This window comes from Pongo pygmaeus, chromosome 1 (genome assembly GCF_028885625.2).
Source record: "Pongo pygmaeus isolate AG05252 chromosome 1, NHGRI_mPonPyg2-v2.0_pri, whole genome shotgun sequence".
In the NCBI taxonomy this organism is placed as follows: domain Eukaryota; kingdom Metazoa; phylum Chordata; class Mammalia; order Primates; family Hominidae; genus Pongo; species Pongo pygmaeus.
This window is the reverse complement of record NC_072373.2, coordinates 31,730,846-31,749,533: the sequence shown is the minus strand read 5'-3', so window position 1 is coordinate 31,749,533 and position 18,688 is coordinate 31,730,846. Positions and strand designations below refer to the sequence as shown.

At 38.7% G+C, this 18,688-nt stretch overlaps 1 protein-coding gene across 7 annotated transcripts in view; it reads left to right on the top strand.

Annotated features, from left to right (window-relative positions):
* Positions 1-18,688, top strand: part of SPATA17 (spermatogenesis associated 17) — a 233,311-nt gene that overhangs the window by 12,280 nt on the left and 202,343 nt on the right. For 5 of the 7 annotated variants that reach the window (XM_054478256.2, XM_054478281.2, XM_054478264.2 and 2 more), the window contains exons 2-3: positions 6,725-6,814; positions 8,943-9,024. In XM_054478256.2, the coding sequence (XP_054334231.1) occupies positions 6,725-6,814; positions 8,943-9,024 (172 nt within the window). The remainder of the gene's footprint in view (positions 1-6,724; positions 6,815-8,942; positions 9,025-18,688) is intronic. The other 2 variants (XM_054478296.2, XM_054478289.2) reach the window with 1 other exon arrangement.

Below are 18,688 nucleotides of genomic sequence, written 5' to 3'. Positions count from 1 at the left end.
AGGAAATGACGTAAAGAGAAGTGAGGAGGAAGAGGAAGAAAAAGAAACTCTCTGTGTATATACATATATATATATATATATTTTTTTTTTTTTGAGATGGAGTCTCACTCTGTTGCCCAGGCTGGAGTGCAATGGCACGACCTCAGCTCACTGCAACCTCTGCTTCCCAGGTTCAAGCAATTCTCCTGCCTCAGCCTCCCAAGTAGCTGGGATTACAGGCACCCACCATCTTGTCTGGCTAATTTTTGTATTTTTGTAGAGACAGGGTTTCACCATGTTGGCCAGGCTGGTCTTGAACTCCTGACCTCAGGTGATCTGCCCATCTCAGCCCCCAAAGTGCTGGGATTACAGGCGTGAACCACCGCACCCAGCTAGGAAACCAAATATTTTTGAATGCACTAATATTATAGGTTCTAGTTCTAAATTATAATGACCTTGTTTTCCATGACTTCTGCACAGTATTTAACATTCGACCAACTATGGTAACTCCTACTATATGATTGAATACTAATGCGTTTGCAACCCACTATTCCTTGAGCTGTGAAATAATAATCATGTTGAGGACTATTAATGAAATATAAAACATAGGTTCTAGTTCTAAAATATAGTCCTATTTCTCATCATCAAGCATCTGTTATTAGGCACATGAGTGATAATCAAAACACAAAATATAGATTAAGTATACTGTAGTTTCTGCCTTTAAGGAGCATGAAATCCTTAAGACCTAGTAGCGAAATTATATGCAAAACAATAATCATTTTACACATCAACATATCTGACAGCACAGAGCAGCTAATATTGGAATTTTATTCCTACTGTCTAAAATAGTTACAAGTTATATGATAATGAAAAAGAAAGAGTATTGAGTTTTTAATCTAGTATTTATTCATAGGTAATATACATGGGTCAGACTAAGCACAGTCTGTTGATGTGTAAAATGCATATTTTTTGCATATTACAGGAAAGATATTTAACTACACATTGTTTTTTTCATTTTCTACTTATTGTCAGTTAATTTCTGGCCACTAATGATATACATGAATATACTGTTATCCAGGGTTATAGTACTTATTTCTAGTTGATGATGAAGTGACTGGAAACTTCCAGTTACTTCTTGATGTTTTATTACATTACTGGTGATACTTTTGGTCTTTCATCATGATTAATTCATTTAGTATTCATTGTGATAATACTGATCATAATAAATTTATTTCAAATTCATGTAGATGTCATAATTTATTCACTGCTGTAGGATTTTCATTGTAATTTGGAACTAATTAATATACCATTAAAATAAAGTGTTACCAACATTTTTCATTTTAAACATAAAATGTCTAGCAGTTCATGACATATTGTATGAGTATTCAGCATCCCAGCGGTAACCCAGCATCTGTAAATTTTGTTTTTAAGCAGTTAAAAAAAGGGCAACAGAGAAACATGTATAGAAGTCAAATTTTAGCACATAAGTTAAAGTTTAGTAGTAAGTTAACTACTAGTTAATTTTTAGTGCCTCCTTCCTTTTAATTGCAATGTATAATTCTTATTAATATAACATATGCTTGTATATATACACATTATTAATATCCCAAAAAGAAATTATTTAATTTTCCACTTGACTGGTGTCACCAGGAGAGGTTAAAAAACATAAACCCAAAACAGTTAATTTGATTGCTTCTCTTCTGCATTTCTAATGACAATTATAAATAAAGGGTGAATTCATACAAATACATTAATAACTAATACAGTAAGTTCAAAAGAAGCGTTAGATGTGTCTATGTGCCTTATTTATATTTTTCTTCCATTTTTGTAAAGGTACCCAGTTGATTGTTGGTGGGAAAGGAGAAACAAATGTTTTCAGTCATTTAAATGGACTATATTAAGAACATGAAAAACAAATCTAGTATAGTTTGTTAAATATTAATGGTAAAGGGTTTAAATAACCATAAGAAACAGCTCTAGTGTATTATCATGAATTTTATTGCACATTAGCTTTATTGAATGAAATTATTCTTATTTTTTCCACGCTCTATCTTCTTTGAGTTGCCTGCTCTACTGGACATTATATTGTTGTATCTTTTCCATGTTGGCCATTAATGACAGTGTCTTTGTTCCACTATCCCATCTTGTTATTGGTCAGGATAAGATTTTAAAAGAAAAATGAAGAATTCCTTCTAACCCTGCAACCAGTTGAATAATGGCCTTGTTTTCCATGACTTCTGCACAGTATTTAACATTGTTTAATCATGATCTCCCATCCTGATGCCTTCCCATTAACTTCTATGACACTGCACTATACTTGCATCTTATGATTGGACCTCTTTTTTTTTTTTTTTTTTTTTTTTAAATTGTTGTTATTTAGTATCTTTTACTGTAAATCTTTACAGAGATTATCAAACTTTGGGGATATGTGTTTCCATGGTCAAAATGTTGATAATCAGGGAGTCTAGAATTCCTTAATATTATGCATAAAACTCTGAAAACCAAGGCCTTTTGCCTTGGCTTCAACTATTAATCTCCTCATTTCCCCCATCCTTCATTTCTGTCTTGAAATTTGTGTTTTATCATTCTCATTATAATTTTACTATATATGTATACATCCTTAGTGAACATCTCTAAAGTTTTGTGAGGTCTTTACTTATGTAAATAAAATTATTCTGTATATGTTCAAAGGCCAAACTGTTTCCTAGCAGCAATATATATGAATTCTTAACACTGACACTTGGTATAGTCTGAAATTTTGGGGTGTTGCTATAGATGTTGGTATCATTTCAAATTCTTAGTCTCTCAGTTTATTTTATTGTTTTAGGGAGATTGGTGCTACCTTTTCCCACAAAGTCTCAATATTATATTTAGAAATTGATTACATGTTTTTTGTGTTCTCCTTTTCTTGCATTTTACTTTCCCTTTCTTCTCCTCTTTTCATTTCTTCCTCTCTTCCCCTTTAGAAACAGTGATGGTTAAAAACCCAGCCTTTGAGCCGAGCACGGTGGCTCACGCTTGTAATCCCAGCACTTTGGGAGGCCGAGGTGGGTGGATCACGAGGTCAGGAGTTCGAGACCAGCCTGGCGAACATGGTGAAACCCCATCTCTACTAAAAATACAAAAATTAGCCAGGCATGGTGGCGTGTGCCTGTAGTTCCAGCTACTCGGAGGCTGAAGCAGAAGAATCGCTTGAACCCGGGAGGCGGAGATTGCAGTGAGCCGAGATCACACCACTGCACTCCAGCCTGGGCAACAGAGCAAGACTCTGTCTCAAAAAAACCCAAACAAACAAAAAGAAAAACAGCGTCTAGAGCAGGACTACCAAGGATTAAATGCCAGCTGTGACATTTACTAAAGATGTGACCTTGGGCATATTACTATGCTTTCTCCACAGTGGTATCTTCTTCTGTCAGTAGAGATAATAATTCTCTTCATAGAGGTATTGAAAGTGTGTCCGGAATTGGTGGGTTCTTGGTCTCACTGACTTCAAGAATAAAGCCGCAGACCCTCGCGGTGGGTGTTACAGCTCTTAAGGTGGCACGTCTGGAGTTGTTCCTTCTGATGTTCGGATGTGTTCAGAGTTTCTTCCTTCTGGTGGGTTCGTGGTCTCGCTGGGTCAGGAGTGAAGCTGCAGACCTTCGCAGTGAGTGTTACAGCTCATGAAAGCAGCGTGGCCCCAAACAATGAGCAGTAGCAAGATTTATTGCAAAGAGCGAAAGAACAAAGCTTCCACAGTGTGGAAGGGGACCCCAGCGGGTTGCCACTGCTGGCTCGGGCAGCCTGCTTTTATTCTCTTATCTGGCCCCACCCACGTCCTGCTGATTGGTACAGCCGAGTGGTCTGTTTTGACAGGGCGCTGATTGGTGCGTTTACAATCCCTGAGCTAGACATAAATGTTCTCCACCTCGCCATCAGATCAGTTAGATACAGAGTATAGACACAAAGGTTCTCCAAGGCCCCACCAGAGCAGCTAGATACAGAGTGTCCATTGGTGCATTCACAAACCCTGAGCTAGACACAGGGTGCTGATTGGTGTATTTACAAACCTTGAGCTAGATACAGAGTGCCCATTGGTGTATTTACAATCCCTGAGCTAGACATAAAGGTTCTCCAAGGCCCCACCAGAGCAGCTAGATACAGAGTGTCCATTGGTGCGCTCACAAACGCTGAGCTAGACACAGGGTGCTGATTGGTGTGTTTACAAACCTTGAGCTAGATACACAGTGCCGATTGGTGTATTTACAATCCCTGAGCTAGACATAAATGTTCTCCAAGTCCCCACCAGACTCAGGAGCCCAGCTGGCTTCACCCAGTGGATCTGGCACCCGGGCTGCAGGTGGAGCTGCCTGCCAGTCCCACAACATCCGCTGGCACCCCTCAGCCCTTCGGTGGTCGATGGGACTGGGCGCCTTGGAGCAGGGGGCAGCGCTTGTCAGGGAGGCTTGCGCTGCACAGGAGCCCACGGAGGTGGGGGAAGGCTCAGGCATGGCGGGCTGCAGTCCCCTGGCCTGCCCCGCGGGAAGGCAGCTAAGGCCCGGCGAGAAATCGAGCGCAGCGCCGGTGGACTGGCACTGCTGGGGGACCCAGTACACCCTCCGCAGCCGTTGGCCCGGGTGCTAAGTCCCTCATTGCCCGGGGCAGGCAGGGCCCGCCGGCGGCTTCGAGTGCGGGGGCCCGCCAAGCCCACGCCCACCCGGAACTCCAGCTGGCCCTCAAGCGCCGCTCGCAGCCCCGGGTCCCGCTCGCGCCTCTCCCGCCACACCTCCCTGCAAGCTGAGGGAGTGGGCTCCGGCCTTGGCCAGTCCAGAAAGGGGCTCCCACAGTGCAGCGATGGGCTGAAGGGCTCCTCAAGGGCCGTCAAAGTGGGAGCCCAGGCAGAGGAGGCGCCGAGAGCGAGTGAGGGCTGTGAGGACTGCCAGCACGCTGTCACCTCTCAAAAGGATTATGTATGAGTTAATTCACTGGTATGTGAAATATTAGGAACAATGCCTGACATATAAGGTTTTATTTAGTAAAACGTATTCATTTCCTTCTGTTTCTCTCAACAGCTCCTTTCATGTCTGCCTGTCTTTTTCCCATCATCACCCAGGGTTTAAGTTACTAAGAGGATAGAGGTACTCATGGGCTCTCAGCAACTATGTCATCCTAAAGTAGGGAGGTTTCAATGTTGGGAGTAGATCTAGTGAGGGAAGCCTGTGAGTGGCATTTCTCACTGGGATGGAATATGCCAACAGGCATGTTTCTCCTTCAGGTAGCACCTTTGGTAAGACAAAGTTTGAGTGTTAGGAGTAACACCAATGATCTCTCCTGAGGCCATGGGGAATACAGTATAGGACAAAATAGACAAGATTACTTCCTTCGATGTTTTCAAGTTTAGTGGAAGAGACCATCGTTAAATAATTTTTAAATATGATTGTGGTAAATATTATGAAGAGCTATGAGAGTGTAACATGGAAAGGCCTAATTGTAGTCTGGGAAGTCAGGGAAAGTTTTCTGGAGGAAAGGACTTTAAGCTGTTCTCCCTCCCACATGGAGGACAATAATATGATGCCAGAATACACTTTAGTCAAGCCTCTTTTTTAAATTTTTTTATTTTTATTTTGAGACAGAGTCTTGCTCTGTTGCCCAGGCTGGAGTGCAATGGCGCTATCTCAGCTCACTGCAACCTCTGCCTCCCAGGTTCAAGCCATTCTTCTGTCTCGGCCTCCCGAGTAGCTGGGATTACAGGAGCCCACCACCACGCTTGGCTAGTTTTTGCATTTTTAGTAGAAACGGAGTTTCAGCATGTTGGCCAGGCTAGTCTCGAATTCCTGACCTCAGATGATCCGCCCACCTTGGCCTCACACAGTGCTGGGATTACAGGTGTGAGTCACCGAGCGGGCCTTACTCAAACCTCTTTTGTAATTTGTTACATACAGTACAAATATACAACAATAAGGAATCTTTCCTTTCTTCTATTCCTAATTGTCTAGAGTGGTCTTACACTCTTAATTATTTCCAGCAGATTTTATTGCATCATATAGTAATCTTACCATGGTGCCTTCCGTTCATTATCAGGTAATGCAACTATTTATATATTCTTTTGTGTGGTTTTTACAGTTATTTTACACTTAATCTATACTTTATGTAATCTTACTGATTTGTGTGAATTCTCCCTATATTGTACATGTCTCACATCTGGATCACTGACTTGAATTTCTTATCTCTATATAAGCCCTATGGCCCTCCCCCTGCCTCCTTTAATTAAACAGACTTTCTGAGAATTCTAGCTATTAATGGAACAGGCATTCTGTGATGGATTCATTTAACTTAGAGGCAACTCATTTAACTGATGAATGAGTGAAATATGTGCGCATTTTCATCTTGCATGATACATGTGTAGTAGCATTTAAACAGTAAATTCAAATGATTATGTTTTAAAAATAATGTCAAAATAACACATTTCTTTCTTACTCCCTAATAAAAATTACTGGCAAATTAATTAGTTGTAAAATTGGTGATTATCAAAATAAAAAAAGCAAAGCTGTTGAAAGCACATGGCTTCTCAGAGAAAGGTTAATTTTCAAAACATAGCTCATGATTTTTGAAATGCCTTATTTATTTATACTTTAATGTTATTTAAAATGACATTTGAATTTATAATTATCATTTTGGAAGAAATTAAAAATCAAGTTTAACAGGTTGACTTGCTTTAGAATTATATTAGTTACTAATGAAGTGCTTTTTAAACATTTTGTTTTAGTGTTGTAGATCCATTTAGAAAAAAGGAGAATGATGCAGCAGTTAAAATCCAAAGCTGGTTTCGAGGATGTCAAGTTCGGGCATATATCAGGTATATTGGTTTTGTCATGGAAACCTCAGATATATCATAAAAATATATTCCTTAGAAAATGTAATTTATTCATGCAGTACTCATTTCAAATAATTTTTTATTTTACTCATAATGTAGTTGATAAATTGTATGGTATTCTTTTAAAAGAAATACATAGTATTTCTGATCTTTTCTTACCAAAACTAAATTATGTTGACTGTATTGCTTTTTAAAATTCTCAATATTGGCTGGGCGCAGTGGCTCACTCCTATAATCCCAGCACTTTGGGATGCTGAGGCAGATGGATCACTTGAGGTCAGGAGTTTGAGATCAGCCTGGCCAACAAGGCGAAACCCAGTCTCTACTAAAAATACAAAAATTAGCCGGATGTGGTGGTGCACATCTGTAATCCCAGGTACTTAGGAGGTCGAGGCAGGAGAATCCCTTGAACCCAGAAGGCAAAGTTTGCAGTGAGCTGAGAAGGTGCCACTGCATTCCAGCCTGGGCAACAGAGTGAGACTCTGCCTCAAAAAAATAAAATAAAGTTCTCAATATTACAAACACACTTGCTCAGATTCCTTTTCCCAAATTCCAAAGGATCTGCAAATGACTGGGTTCGTATTTATAGCAATAAATTCATTGACTGGTAAGAAAGGGAGAAAAAGAGAAAACAGTTTCAATCTTTTCCACCATGTTGGTAGATAAAAGAAAGTGATGCATGGATGATGTCATTCTGACGGATGACATCATCCGTCAGAGACGGAAATTTGTCCCTATCTTAACTCATTCTCACTTTTTTTTTTTTCAGTGCCCAAACTTTCCCTCAGTGTCCCATCAATTCTTAAAAAATATTTTCCTGGATAAGGTAGAGGAAAATATGCCTACTCCGTAGTAACTCATCAGCCCTGGAATTATCCTATGTAAAACTTTCTTATACTGTCTAGTAAGAGCTAGACATGCAAATTTAAAGTGTGAAGACAAGGCTTCTCTCTTTTTTTTTTTTTTTTTTGAGACGGAGTTTTGCTCTTGCTGTCCAGGCTGCAGTGGAATGGCACCATTTCAGTTCACCACAACCTCTGCCTCCCAGATTCAAGCGATTCTCCTGCCTCAGCCTCCCGAGTAGCTGGGATTACAGGCATGTGCCACCACGCCTGGCTAATTTTGTATTTTTAGTAGAGACGGGGTTTCTCCATGTTGGTCAGGCTGGTCTCGAACTCCCGACCTCAGGTGATCCACCCGCCTTGGCTTCCCAAAGTGTGGGGATAACAGGCATGAGCCAAGGCGCCTGGAAGATAAGACTTCTCTTTTGGCCACTATATAAACTAAAGAACATGGTGGCAAATAGAGTATTTTTGAATTCAGCAGACTAACATGATGTTGGCTTGGATAGACTTGAGGATTACAGGAAAAGAATGAAGAGGAGAACTATTTCTTAATCTCATGAATTCTTTCTCTCTCTCTCTCTTTCTCCCTTTCTTTCTCTTTTTTTTGAGACAGAGTCTTGCTCTGTTGTCCAGGCTGGAGTGCAATGGCGTGATCTCGGCTCACTGCAACCTCTGACTCCCTGGTTCAAGCGATTCTCCTGCCTCAGCCTCCAGAGTAGCCGAGACTACAGGCGCACACCACCACACCTGGCTAATTTTTGTATTTTTAGTAGAGACAGGGGCGGTTTCACCGTGTTGGCCAGGCTGGTCTCAAACTCCTCAGCTCAGGTGATCCATCTGCCTTGGCCTCCCAAAGTGCTGAGATTACAGGCATGAGCCACTGCGCCCGGACCTCATGAATTATTTCTAATTGCTAATAATGATTTACATCAATAGTGCCTGGCTTATTTCTCAACATGTCACTGTGACCTGTTTTATAGTCTTAACATTCAAAAATATGTTAAAGAGTAAGTATTGAAGAAGAATTGAAATTTAAGTATTGTGTAATAATAAGCCCCAAAGAAATAACAAATAGTTACCAATGCCGTTTTCTTCCACTTCTAGAAATGATTAATTCTATCCCACAATAACTTTCTACTCTTTAAAAGTGCACATAAACCTGGCTTTGAATTTGAATTCTTGAATTGTAGGAGAGTATTTTAACAAAGATTTAACTGACCTTGTTTCAGTGAAAGGATACTAATAAGCATATTTTTTTATCCTAGGCATTTAAACAGGATTGTAACAGTTATTCAAAAATGGTGGAGAAGTTTCTTAGGCAGAAAGCAATATCAACTAACTGTGCAGGTAAATATAAAATGTACATATGTTAACATTTGAATTGTACAATATGCTGTAACTTACTTTAGTCATATTTCCATATAGTTTGGAAATTACTGATGATGAGTATTTATGTAAAGACAAAATTGGGCTTAATTTTTAGTATGAGACCCATTCTTGAAAGCATTTTCTGATATTTCCATGGAGAATTGACCCATTTTTTGGTATCCAAACTACACTGATATTATTTTTGCTTGAAGTACTTTTCACAGTATATGCATTTATACTTATTTATTGATGATTGTCTGTACTTTGTAGATGGTGAGCTTTTTGAGAGTGGGCACTGCAGCCTACTTCCTTTTTGGATCACCAACATTTTAGGCTAATTCCTTGCCCAGAACAGGGTCAATAAATATCCTCATAAGGACGCTAAATTGATCAAAGCAAAGAATAAGACTTCTTTTGTCTTCTCTTCAGGACTTTCTGATAAATTTTGTTTCATAGGTGTAAATAAGAATTAAATAATTTAATAAATGATATATCATTCCAGAATGGTTTTTTATGGAAAGTTAAACATATTTGTGGTTATATCACACGATTAATTATTATTGGAAAGCAACAAAGATTACATGGTGCTTTTATACTAGCTATTATTTATTAAACACCTGCTATATACCAGGCATTTTGTGTAATTATTTAATTTGTATGTTAGGATGCTTATTAAAAGTAACTGTTGTACTCATTTGGCAGGCTAGGAAACTGAGTCTCATCCACTTGTCCATGAACACATAGTGGTACATTTAGTATACATAGCAACATTACAGTTGTTATAGAAGTTTTTACATTGGGCACAGTTGTCTGGTAATTGCCAAGATCCTCTGCCTAATCTCCGTAAGGACAGAGACTATGTCTCATTAGTGTTGCACTCTCAGAGCATGGTGCCTGGCATATATTAAATAGTTAGCACTTATATAGATGAATAGAAGAATGAACAACATTTCTGTTTCTACTATGCTGTGCTCACTTTACTGGTAGAAGCAAAAAATTGATACTGATTGGTCACCAGTCTGAGTATAGTATGTCTTTTTGTTTTTTTGAGATGGAGTCTCACTCTGTTCCCCAGGCTGGAGTGCAATGGCACAATTTCATCTCACCACAACCTCTGCCTCCTGGGTTCAAGCGATTCTCCTGCCTTAGCCTTCTGAGTAGCTGGGATTACAGGCTCCAGCCACCATACCTGGCTAATTTTTTTGTATTTTTAGTAGAGACAGAGTTTCACCATATTGGCCAGGCTGGTCTCAAACTCCTGACCTCAGGTGATCCTCCTGCCTCGGCCTCCCAAAGTGCTGGGATTACAGGTGTGAGTCACCACGCCTGGCCAAACTTTTTTTTTTTTCCCTTCTCCTGTCTTGATTTTGGTTAAAAACATCATTTTAAAAAGTAACTCTTTGAATTACTCTGAAATCAAATTCCTCTATTTCTGTTTCTGCTTAACATTTTGGAAAGGAAAAATTGGAAAGAAGATGTAACTAGTAGTTACAGAATATATGCTAGGTGCCAGACACTGTGGTAAGCATTAAATATGCAATATCTCTGAGTCTTGTACCTACCTTTTGACTCTCATTGAACTGTAGAAAGAGGACAGGCTTTAGACCTGATGATGGAGGTTTAATGACTGTGGGCAAGTTATTTAATCTGTGTGGACCTTGCTTATGTCCCTTGTCTTTAAAATGAGGATAAGAATGTGTGGGAGATTTTTGTGAAAATTAAGTGAAACACTGTATGTAAAATACCCAGAACTGTGATTGGCACCTAGTCGGTGCTCAAAAATGGTAGTTTTTCATTTGTGATGCTGTTGTTAGTATTATTCACAAACTATCAAGGCAGTTTGCTTGGAGTAATATAAGTGAGAGATTTTCAAATCAGATTAGCTCCATTTTACATTTCTCTCACTTATGCGTAATCACATGATAATTTTATTATATGTGAGTGAGTGTAGTGTGTGGATAGATAGATACATAGGCATACAATTTTTATACAGTGATTCAGGAAACCTCTTACGTTTTGAAGCTTGTCTTTCTTAGAATTAGTGACAATAGAAATTAGGAGGAAAGCAAAGAAACACAAAGACAGATGTCTTTAAAGCTGTACTTATAATAAATAGGAAAGAAAAATGAAGAGGGAAAAGAGACTTTCAGGGTTTAAATGTAGATATTGGATTCACCATCAATCCATCTAAACTGCTATTCAACTCATAACCCTAGAATCTACAACTTGATATTTTAGAATATTAAAGGTGATCAGGATAATTTTTATTTCCTTCATATTGTCTATGTCTCTGTGCTTATATACTAAAATTAATATAGTTAAATATATACTCTTCTATATTGTTGAAGAGTTAAATCTTCATGATCTTCATAAGATGCTCTTCTGAAAACAAATGAGTGTGGTTGTAGAAACAATAATTTTAAGAATCGTTGACAATGGCTGACATTGGACAGTGAGCCAATGGAAGCAGAAGTCAGATAGAAAGAAGTGTTGTAGATGTTTCCTGGGCATAATGTCATATTCTTAAACAGTGAAGAAGAGATTTGATTTTTCGTCTTTTACTTTTTCAATTTGAATGCCAGGGATTTTGGTAATAACCTTTTATCTGGTATACATACGAAAAACCCATATTTTCTATTTAAAGACATATAAAACCAAAGAATTCCACTGGCTACAGTATATATTCCATATTCTATCCAAACTTAATTTATACCATTTTAATGAAGAATTTTTATTTCATATTTGGGTCCATTTGTCTCACAGGTTTGGAAAAAATGTAATCAAATATCAGTGCTTCTTTTGTATTTGAAATTCCTATTGATGGCTTTTAAATACTATTTTTAAACATAAGTTTGCTTTCTCCACCTTCTTTCTCCCTTCCTTTTCTTCTTTCTTTCCAATTTTGACGTATGATTTTTATTTATTTATTTATTCTTATTTACTTATTTATTTTTTTTTTGAGACAAAGTCTTGCTCTGTTGTCCAGGCTGGAGTGCACTGGTGTGATCTTGGCTCACTGCAACCTCTGCCTCCCTGATTCAAACGATTCTCCTGCCTCAGCTTCCCGAGTAGCTGGAATTACAGGGACCTGCCACCACGCCCGGCTAATTTTCTTGTATTTTTGGTATAGACAGGGTTTCATGTTGGCCAGGCTGGTCTCCAACTCCTGCCTGCCTCTGCCTCCCAAAATGCCGGGATTACAGGCATGAGCCACTGTGCCCAGGTGGCATATGATTTTTAAAATTTATTGTGCTATCATTTACGTTCAGGCCACTTTAAAAGAAGTTTTAAATTTTGAAAAAATTTCAGATTTACAGAAAAGTTGCAAAAATAGTACAAAGAACTTCCATATATTCTCCACTCACATTTTTTAATCGAGTGAAAAAATTTGCATTATTATTTCCTCTTCTCTGTATACATTTTTCTCTGTATACATTATTTTATTCATTTGACACAAAGTTACAGAAGTTATGCCCCCTTATCTCTCAATATATTGCATGCATATTGTTTACATAATCTTTTTTTTTTTTTTAGACAGAGTCTCGCTCTGTCATCCCAGGGTACAAGGGTGCTATCTCAGCTCACTGCAACCTCTGCCTCCCGGGTTCAAGCGATTCTCCTGCCTCAGCCTCCCGAGTAGCTGGGACTACAGGCGCGTGCCACCACGCCTGGCTAATTTTTGTATTTTTAGTAGAGACGGGGTTTTGCCGTGTTAGCTGGATGGTCTCAATCTCCTCACCTTGTGATATGCCCGCCTTGGCCTCCCAAAGTTCTGGGATTATAGGCATGAGCCACCACACCCGGCCCTACATAATCTTATTACAATATTAAAATCAGGAAATTGACATCTGTACAAAACTATTTGCTAATGTATAGACGCTATTCATATTTTACTGATTGTACCAGTAATGTCATTTATAGCAAAAAATATTTTCCAGGGTACGAACTAGGATTTCACTTTGTAGTTAGTGTTTATTGTGTCTGTTTAGTCACCTTTAATCTAGAATAATTTTTTAGTCTGTCTTCACTTTTCATAACCCTAATATTTTTGGAGAGTACAGACTAGTTATTTTTCAGATTATTTCTCAATTTTTGCTTGCTGGTGTTTCTTCAGTGTTAGATTCTGGTTATGCATTTTTAGCAGAAATACATCTCAATACATCATATTATGATGCATATGTCATCAGTTTGTCCAATAAATGTTGTTGACTTTGATTAAAGTAGTGTCTCTCGGGTTTCTACACTGTCAACTTACTATTTGTCTCTCATGAGGGGATATTTAAATGCTATGTATGCATCTTCTTCCTCAGTAAGCTTTTGTATGCTAGGTTTAGCATCCAATTATGATTCTTACCAGAATCCATTATTACTATAGTTCTCCAACAGTGATTTTCTAATTCCATTGTTTCTCCTACATTTACTTACCAGCATTTTGCTATAAGAGATTTTCCTCTCTCCCATTTATTTATTTATTCATGTATTTATATGAGTATGAAGGAACGGATTCCTGTTTTATTCAATGGGTGGGTTATAGTCAACTATTCTCGCTAAATGGTTTGGTGCTCAAATAGTCCTTCATTTTCTCACTAGGAGCTTCTTCAAACCAATTTTTGATAGAATCATATTACTTAACCAGGACGACCAAGAAATTAAGATATTCTGTGGAGTAATGAGCACCTTTAGTCCCATTATTTATAAGCGATTGGGGTTGTGTGTCAATGGTATGCACAAAGACAGTAGAGTATACTTATGCATATAAGACATTCCTGGGTTCAAGTGATTCTCCTGCCTCAGCCTCCCAAGTAGCTCGGATTACAGGTGCCCCCTGCCACCCCCTATGCCCGGCTAGTTTTTGTATTTTTAGTAGAGATGGGGTTTCACCATGTTGGCCAGGCTGGTCTCGAACTCCTGACCTCAGATGATCCACCCGCCTTGGCCTCCCAAAATGCTGGGATTACAGGCATGAGTCACTGCACCAGGCTGAGACCTCTTTTTAATCAAACATATAAGTTTATACATTTCAATAACTGTTTTCAAAGTAGTCACCTTGGAATGTGTATTTATTTTAATGATGCTGGGGTTGCTGATTAAAAAAATACTTTTAAAAGTTCAAATAATAAGCCACCTAAGAATATTTGTTTTGTTACTTTAGCATCTCAACTGGATTTGATCAAAAAGGGTATCACCCAGTATAATCACTAAATGATTCTCCAGATTTGGATCTAATTATTTTTTGGTTTTTTTGAAAACAAAATCAAAATATGAAGCTTTTCCTCATTTAGATTGGTTCATGATGGTTTTTAAATCTCGTAAGCTCTAAGCTCCTTGAGAATAGGTCTGATTTATGTATGTGTGTGTGTATGTATGTATGTATGTATTTATTTATTTTTGCCATTGTGTACACACTGCCTAACATAAGGCATGAAACAGAATCATAATGGAATCTTCATAAATAATTATCAAATAAGATTAAAATAGCTCCCATTTCTTGATTGCCTAGTGAAAGTGGAATATTGCATTAAGCTTTTTACATTCTTCATGTGTACGCCAACTATGGAAAGTATTACACCAACCCTATGAATATTATCACTATTTTATAGATGAAGAATCTGATGCTCAGCTTACTTCCTCAGGGACACACGCTATTGCTGTTATTACTATTACTGTTATGTGGAGAAGAGTTCAAACTCAGTTTGACCTGATTTCAAAATCCTTATATATTGAGCTGGTAGGCAATTCAATCTCAGCCCTTATTGGGAATTTTTCTCCTTTACAGGGAGTTCCTGTGAGACTTAACTAGTGCCAGCATATCAGAGATTGCTGCCTTCATGGAGCCTTCATTCAAAAGATGCCCATTGTCTAAGATGATGTGTTTGAACCTTCCAAGTTAATCCTTAGAGGACTCTATGGCTGCTGAGCCACATAAAGGGAATGGGAATTTTTACCAGAGCTGATATCCCTAGCGCTTAGAGGCCCATCTTCTCCACAGCTGTCATGCAGCTTACCCCCAGAGTTTTATCCACCTCCGAGGAGCCATAGGAATGACAAATGCTGCATTGCTTCATTTCAGAAGGCTAATGTTCAGTTCTTTCTTAGGCATGTGGAATCTTTGCTCCTCTCTTTTCATCCTATGCCCACACCACTTCTTTTACACCTCACACTGCTCTGCCCACCTTCCACCAACATATTGCCTCAGAGCTTAGGTTTTAGAAAAACAAAGCCAGGAATGGACAATCACATGTAAATCTTCTGAAGCAACAGTGCATGAAATGATCTGCTGTTTTCTTGGGTTGGGCAGTGGGACACGAGTTGAGGATACTGTTTGAACCTCTGCACTGTCACACACTTAGTCCTAAATTAAGTTTGCTTAAATCATCATTTTCTTAATTTCTGCTGCATAATTTTTTTTGGCCTTACAGTTATATACAATAATAACAATGTCATACAGTATATGATTAAGTTATAAAATGAATGGTATAGAACAGTCATTTTAAAACTTTAGTAATAGAACCTCCTCTAACTAAAATTTTAGCAAAATTCTTAGTCCTATATGTAAAAGAGATATGATATAGTTTGAATGTTTGTCCCTGTATTAGTCTGTTTTCACGCTGCTGATAAAAACATACCTGAGATTGGGTCATTTATAAAGGAAAAGAAGTTCAATGAACTCACAGTTCCACATGGTGGGGGAGGCATCACAATCATGGTGGAAGGTGAAAGCCATGTCTTACATGGTGGCAAGCAAGAGAGAATGAGCAAAAGGAGGAAAAGCTCCCTATAAAACCATCAGATCTTGTGAGACTTGTTCCCTATCTATCAGGACAGTATGAGGAAAACTGCCCCCATGATTCAGTTATCTCCGTCTGGCCCCACCCTTGACACCTGGGGATTATTACAATTCAACATGAGATTTGGGTGGAGACATAGCCAAACCATATCAGTCCCCTCTATATCTGATGTTGAAATATAACCCAGTGTTGGAGGTGGGGCCTGGTTGGAGGTGTTTGGGTCATGGGGGAGGATCCCTCATGAAAGACTTGGTCCCCTCCCCACAGTAATGAGTGAGTTCTCATTACTCATTCCATTAATTCATATGAGAGCTGATTGTTTAAAGGAGTCTGGCAGCTTGAACTGCTCCCTCTTGCCATGTGACATGCCTGCTCTCCCTTTACCTTCCACCATGAGTAAAAGCTTCCTGAGGCCTCACTAGAAGTGGAGCAAATGCTGATACCAGCATCTGATACCAGATGAGCCAAATTGACCTCTTTTCTTTATAAATTAGTCAGTCTGGGGCCGGGTGTGGAGGCTCACACCTATAATCCCAGGACTTTGGGAGGTCAAGGTGGGTGGATCACGAGGTCAGGAGATCGAGACCATCCTGGCTAACATGGTGACAGCCCGTCTCTACTAAGAACACAAAAAATTAGCGGGGCGTGGTGGCGGGTGCCTGTAGTCCCAGCTACTTGGAAGGCTGAGGCAGGAGAATGGCGTGAACCTGGGAAGCGGAGCTTGCAGTGAGCCAAGATCACACCACTGCACTCCAGCCTGGGCGACAGAGCGAGACTCTGTCTCAAAAAAATAATAATAATAAAAAATAATAATAAGTAAATGAATTAGTCTGTCTCAGTATTCCCTTATGGTATGCAAAATAGACCCACATAAAATATAGGCAGTGCAACTATTTTGGAAGCTAGACAAATGCAACTGCTTCATTTCTTTCCCTGTGTTTTCTATTGTCGCCTAAGCCACCAGGGCATGATTTTAAAGCCACTGATTTAATTTTCTTGACTCTGGAAGGATCTCTGGAAAGATCACACACAAAAAACCTGATGATATTAACTGCCTGGGGGGAAGAGAACTGAGTAGTTGAGGGACAGGCATGGGAGAGAGACTTCAATGTCAGCTCATTCGTAGTGTTTGAATTTTAAACAATGTGAATGTATCATCTATTAAATAAATTAATTTAAAAAGAAAGTCAATTTAAAGGAGACTTTGCCCATCAAAACACACACACACACACACACACACACACACACACACATACACACACACACACAAATAGAGGTAATAAGTATTCAGGTGGGAAGTCAACATAGGCTCTGAAGGTGAAGGAAATGACACTTGAGCTAACCCTTGGGAAGAAAACATGAATGAAATTTTGAAATTAGGAATGAGCATAACATATACAGAAAAAATTAGATAGTTGCTCTAAATTATGCAAACAGAAGGTTGGTAAGGAGTTCAGTGTGACTTTTATAAAATAATTTTATATTAATATATTTTTAAAGGATTTTTTATTTAAAAATAGTTTTTACAATCATTGTCTCATTATGTCATGAGCAATGGTTCTGTTAAGAAGAATGTGCAGGTGGTATCTGTTTTATAGATGAAGAAATTGGTACTCAGGGAGATTAAATGATGTGCCTAGGGTTCTCAGCTCCTGATCCATATATACCTATATAGATCCACATACTAAATACTAAACATCTTCTCTGGATGTCCCTCAGGTGGCCCAAATTGGCTCGTCCTGTTTTTCAGGTAAATAGTACTGCAATTCAACCAGAAATTGAACCCTGAGAAACAATCATCCTAGACTCTCTACCACCTCTTGTTCCCTACCCCACCTTCTATTGGTCATCAAATCGTTTTTACTTTCCCTCTTAAAAGCCTCTTGATTCCAAACTAAACTGCATCATTTTACTGCCATGCCTGTAGCCCTCCTTCCCATAGCATACAATGTAAAGTCCTTGCTTTTTAACATGACATGTGAGGTCTTCCATGGCCTTACCATTGCTTCTTATCTAATGTCACTTCTTGCTATACTTATATAAATATGCTTTAGTCATATTCAACCACTTGCCATTGCCCAAATATGCAGTGTCCTTATCACCCAAAGATTTTTGGCAGATGCTGTTCCCTCTGCCTGGAATGCTTTTCTTCACTCTAACATGCCTCTCATTGGTCTGATTTCCTACGTATCCCTCAAGACTTTACTTGAAGATCAACTTTTCCTAATCTTAGTAGAAAGTAAAATTCAGGAATACTGAAAATATTAATTTTGTCTTCTTAAATGCTTGTCGTGTAGGCATTTGTCTCACTGATACATTTGTTTATTTACGTCTCTCTCATTTGATTGGAAGCTCCTGAGTAGCAGTGATGAGTCTAATTATATTCAAAAATATCCCAGTGACTGACACATAAAAGGCCTACTGAAATTTTTACCAACTGAATAAATAAATGATTCACAGGGATACAAGTTGGAGGATGTTTGCTATGGCCAACGTAGATGATGATTAACATCAGTATGTGCCAGGGTGGATTGTATTTTTGTTCAAAATTAGTCATCCCATCTCCCCTTCTTCATAAAAAGGATGATTCATACTCATCCCATCGATATGGGGCTTGGCTATGTGTTGTGAGCAGATGGGATATATGCCACACCCAAATTGAAGCTTTAAAGAGGTGTTCTCGGTCTTTCCCTCTGGCAAAAGAATGGCATACCTTAGATCCAGCTTGCTCCTTCAGCCTTAGGGCTAAGACGAAGAGATATGTGGGACATAGCTACAGGGAACCTTAGCTCACATGTAGTGTGAGTAAGAAATAAACTTTTGTTGTTTTGCAACCTACTGCGATAGTTGTATTT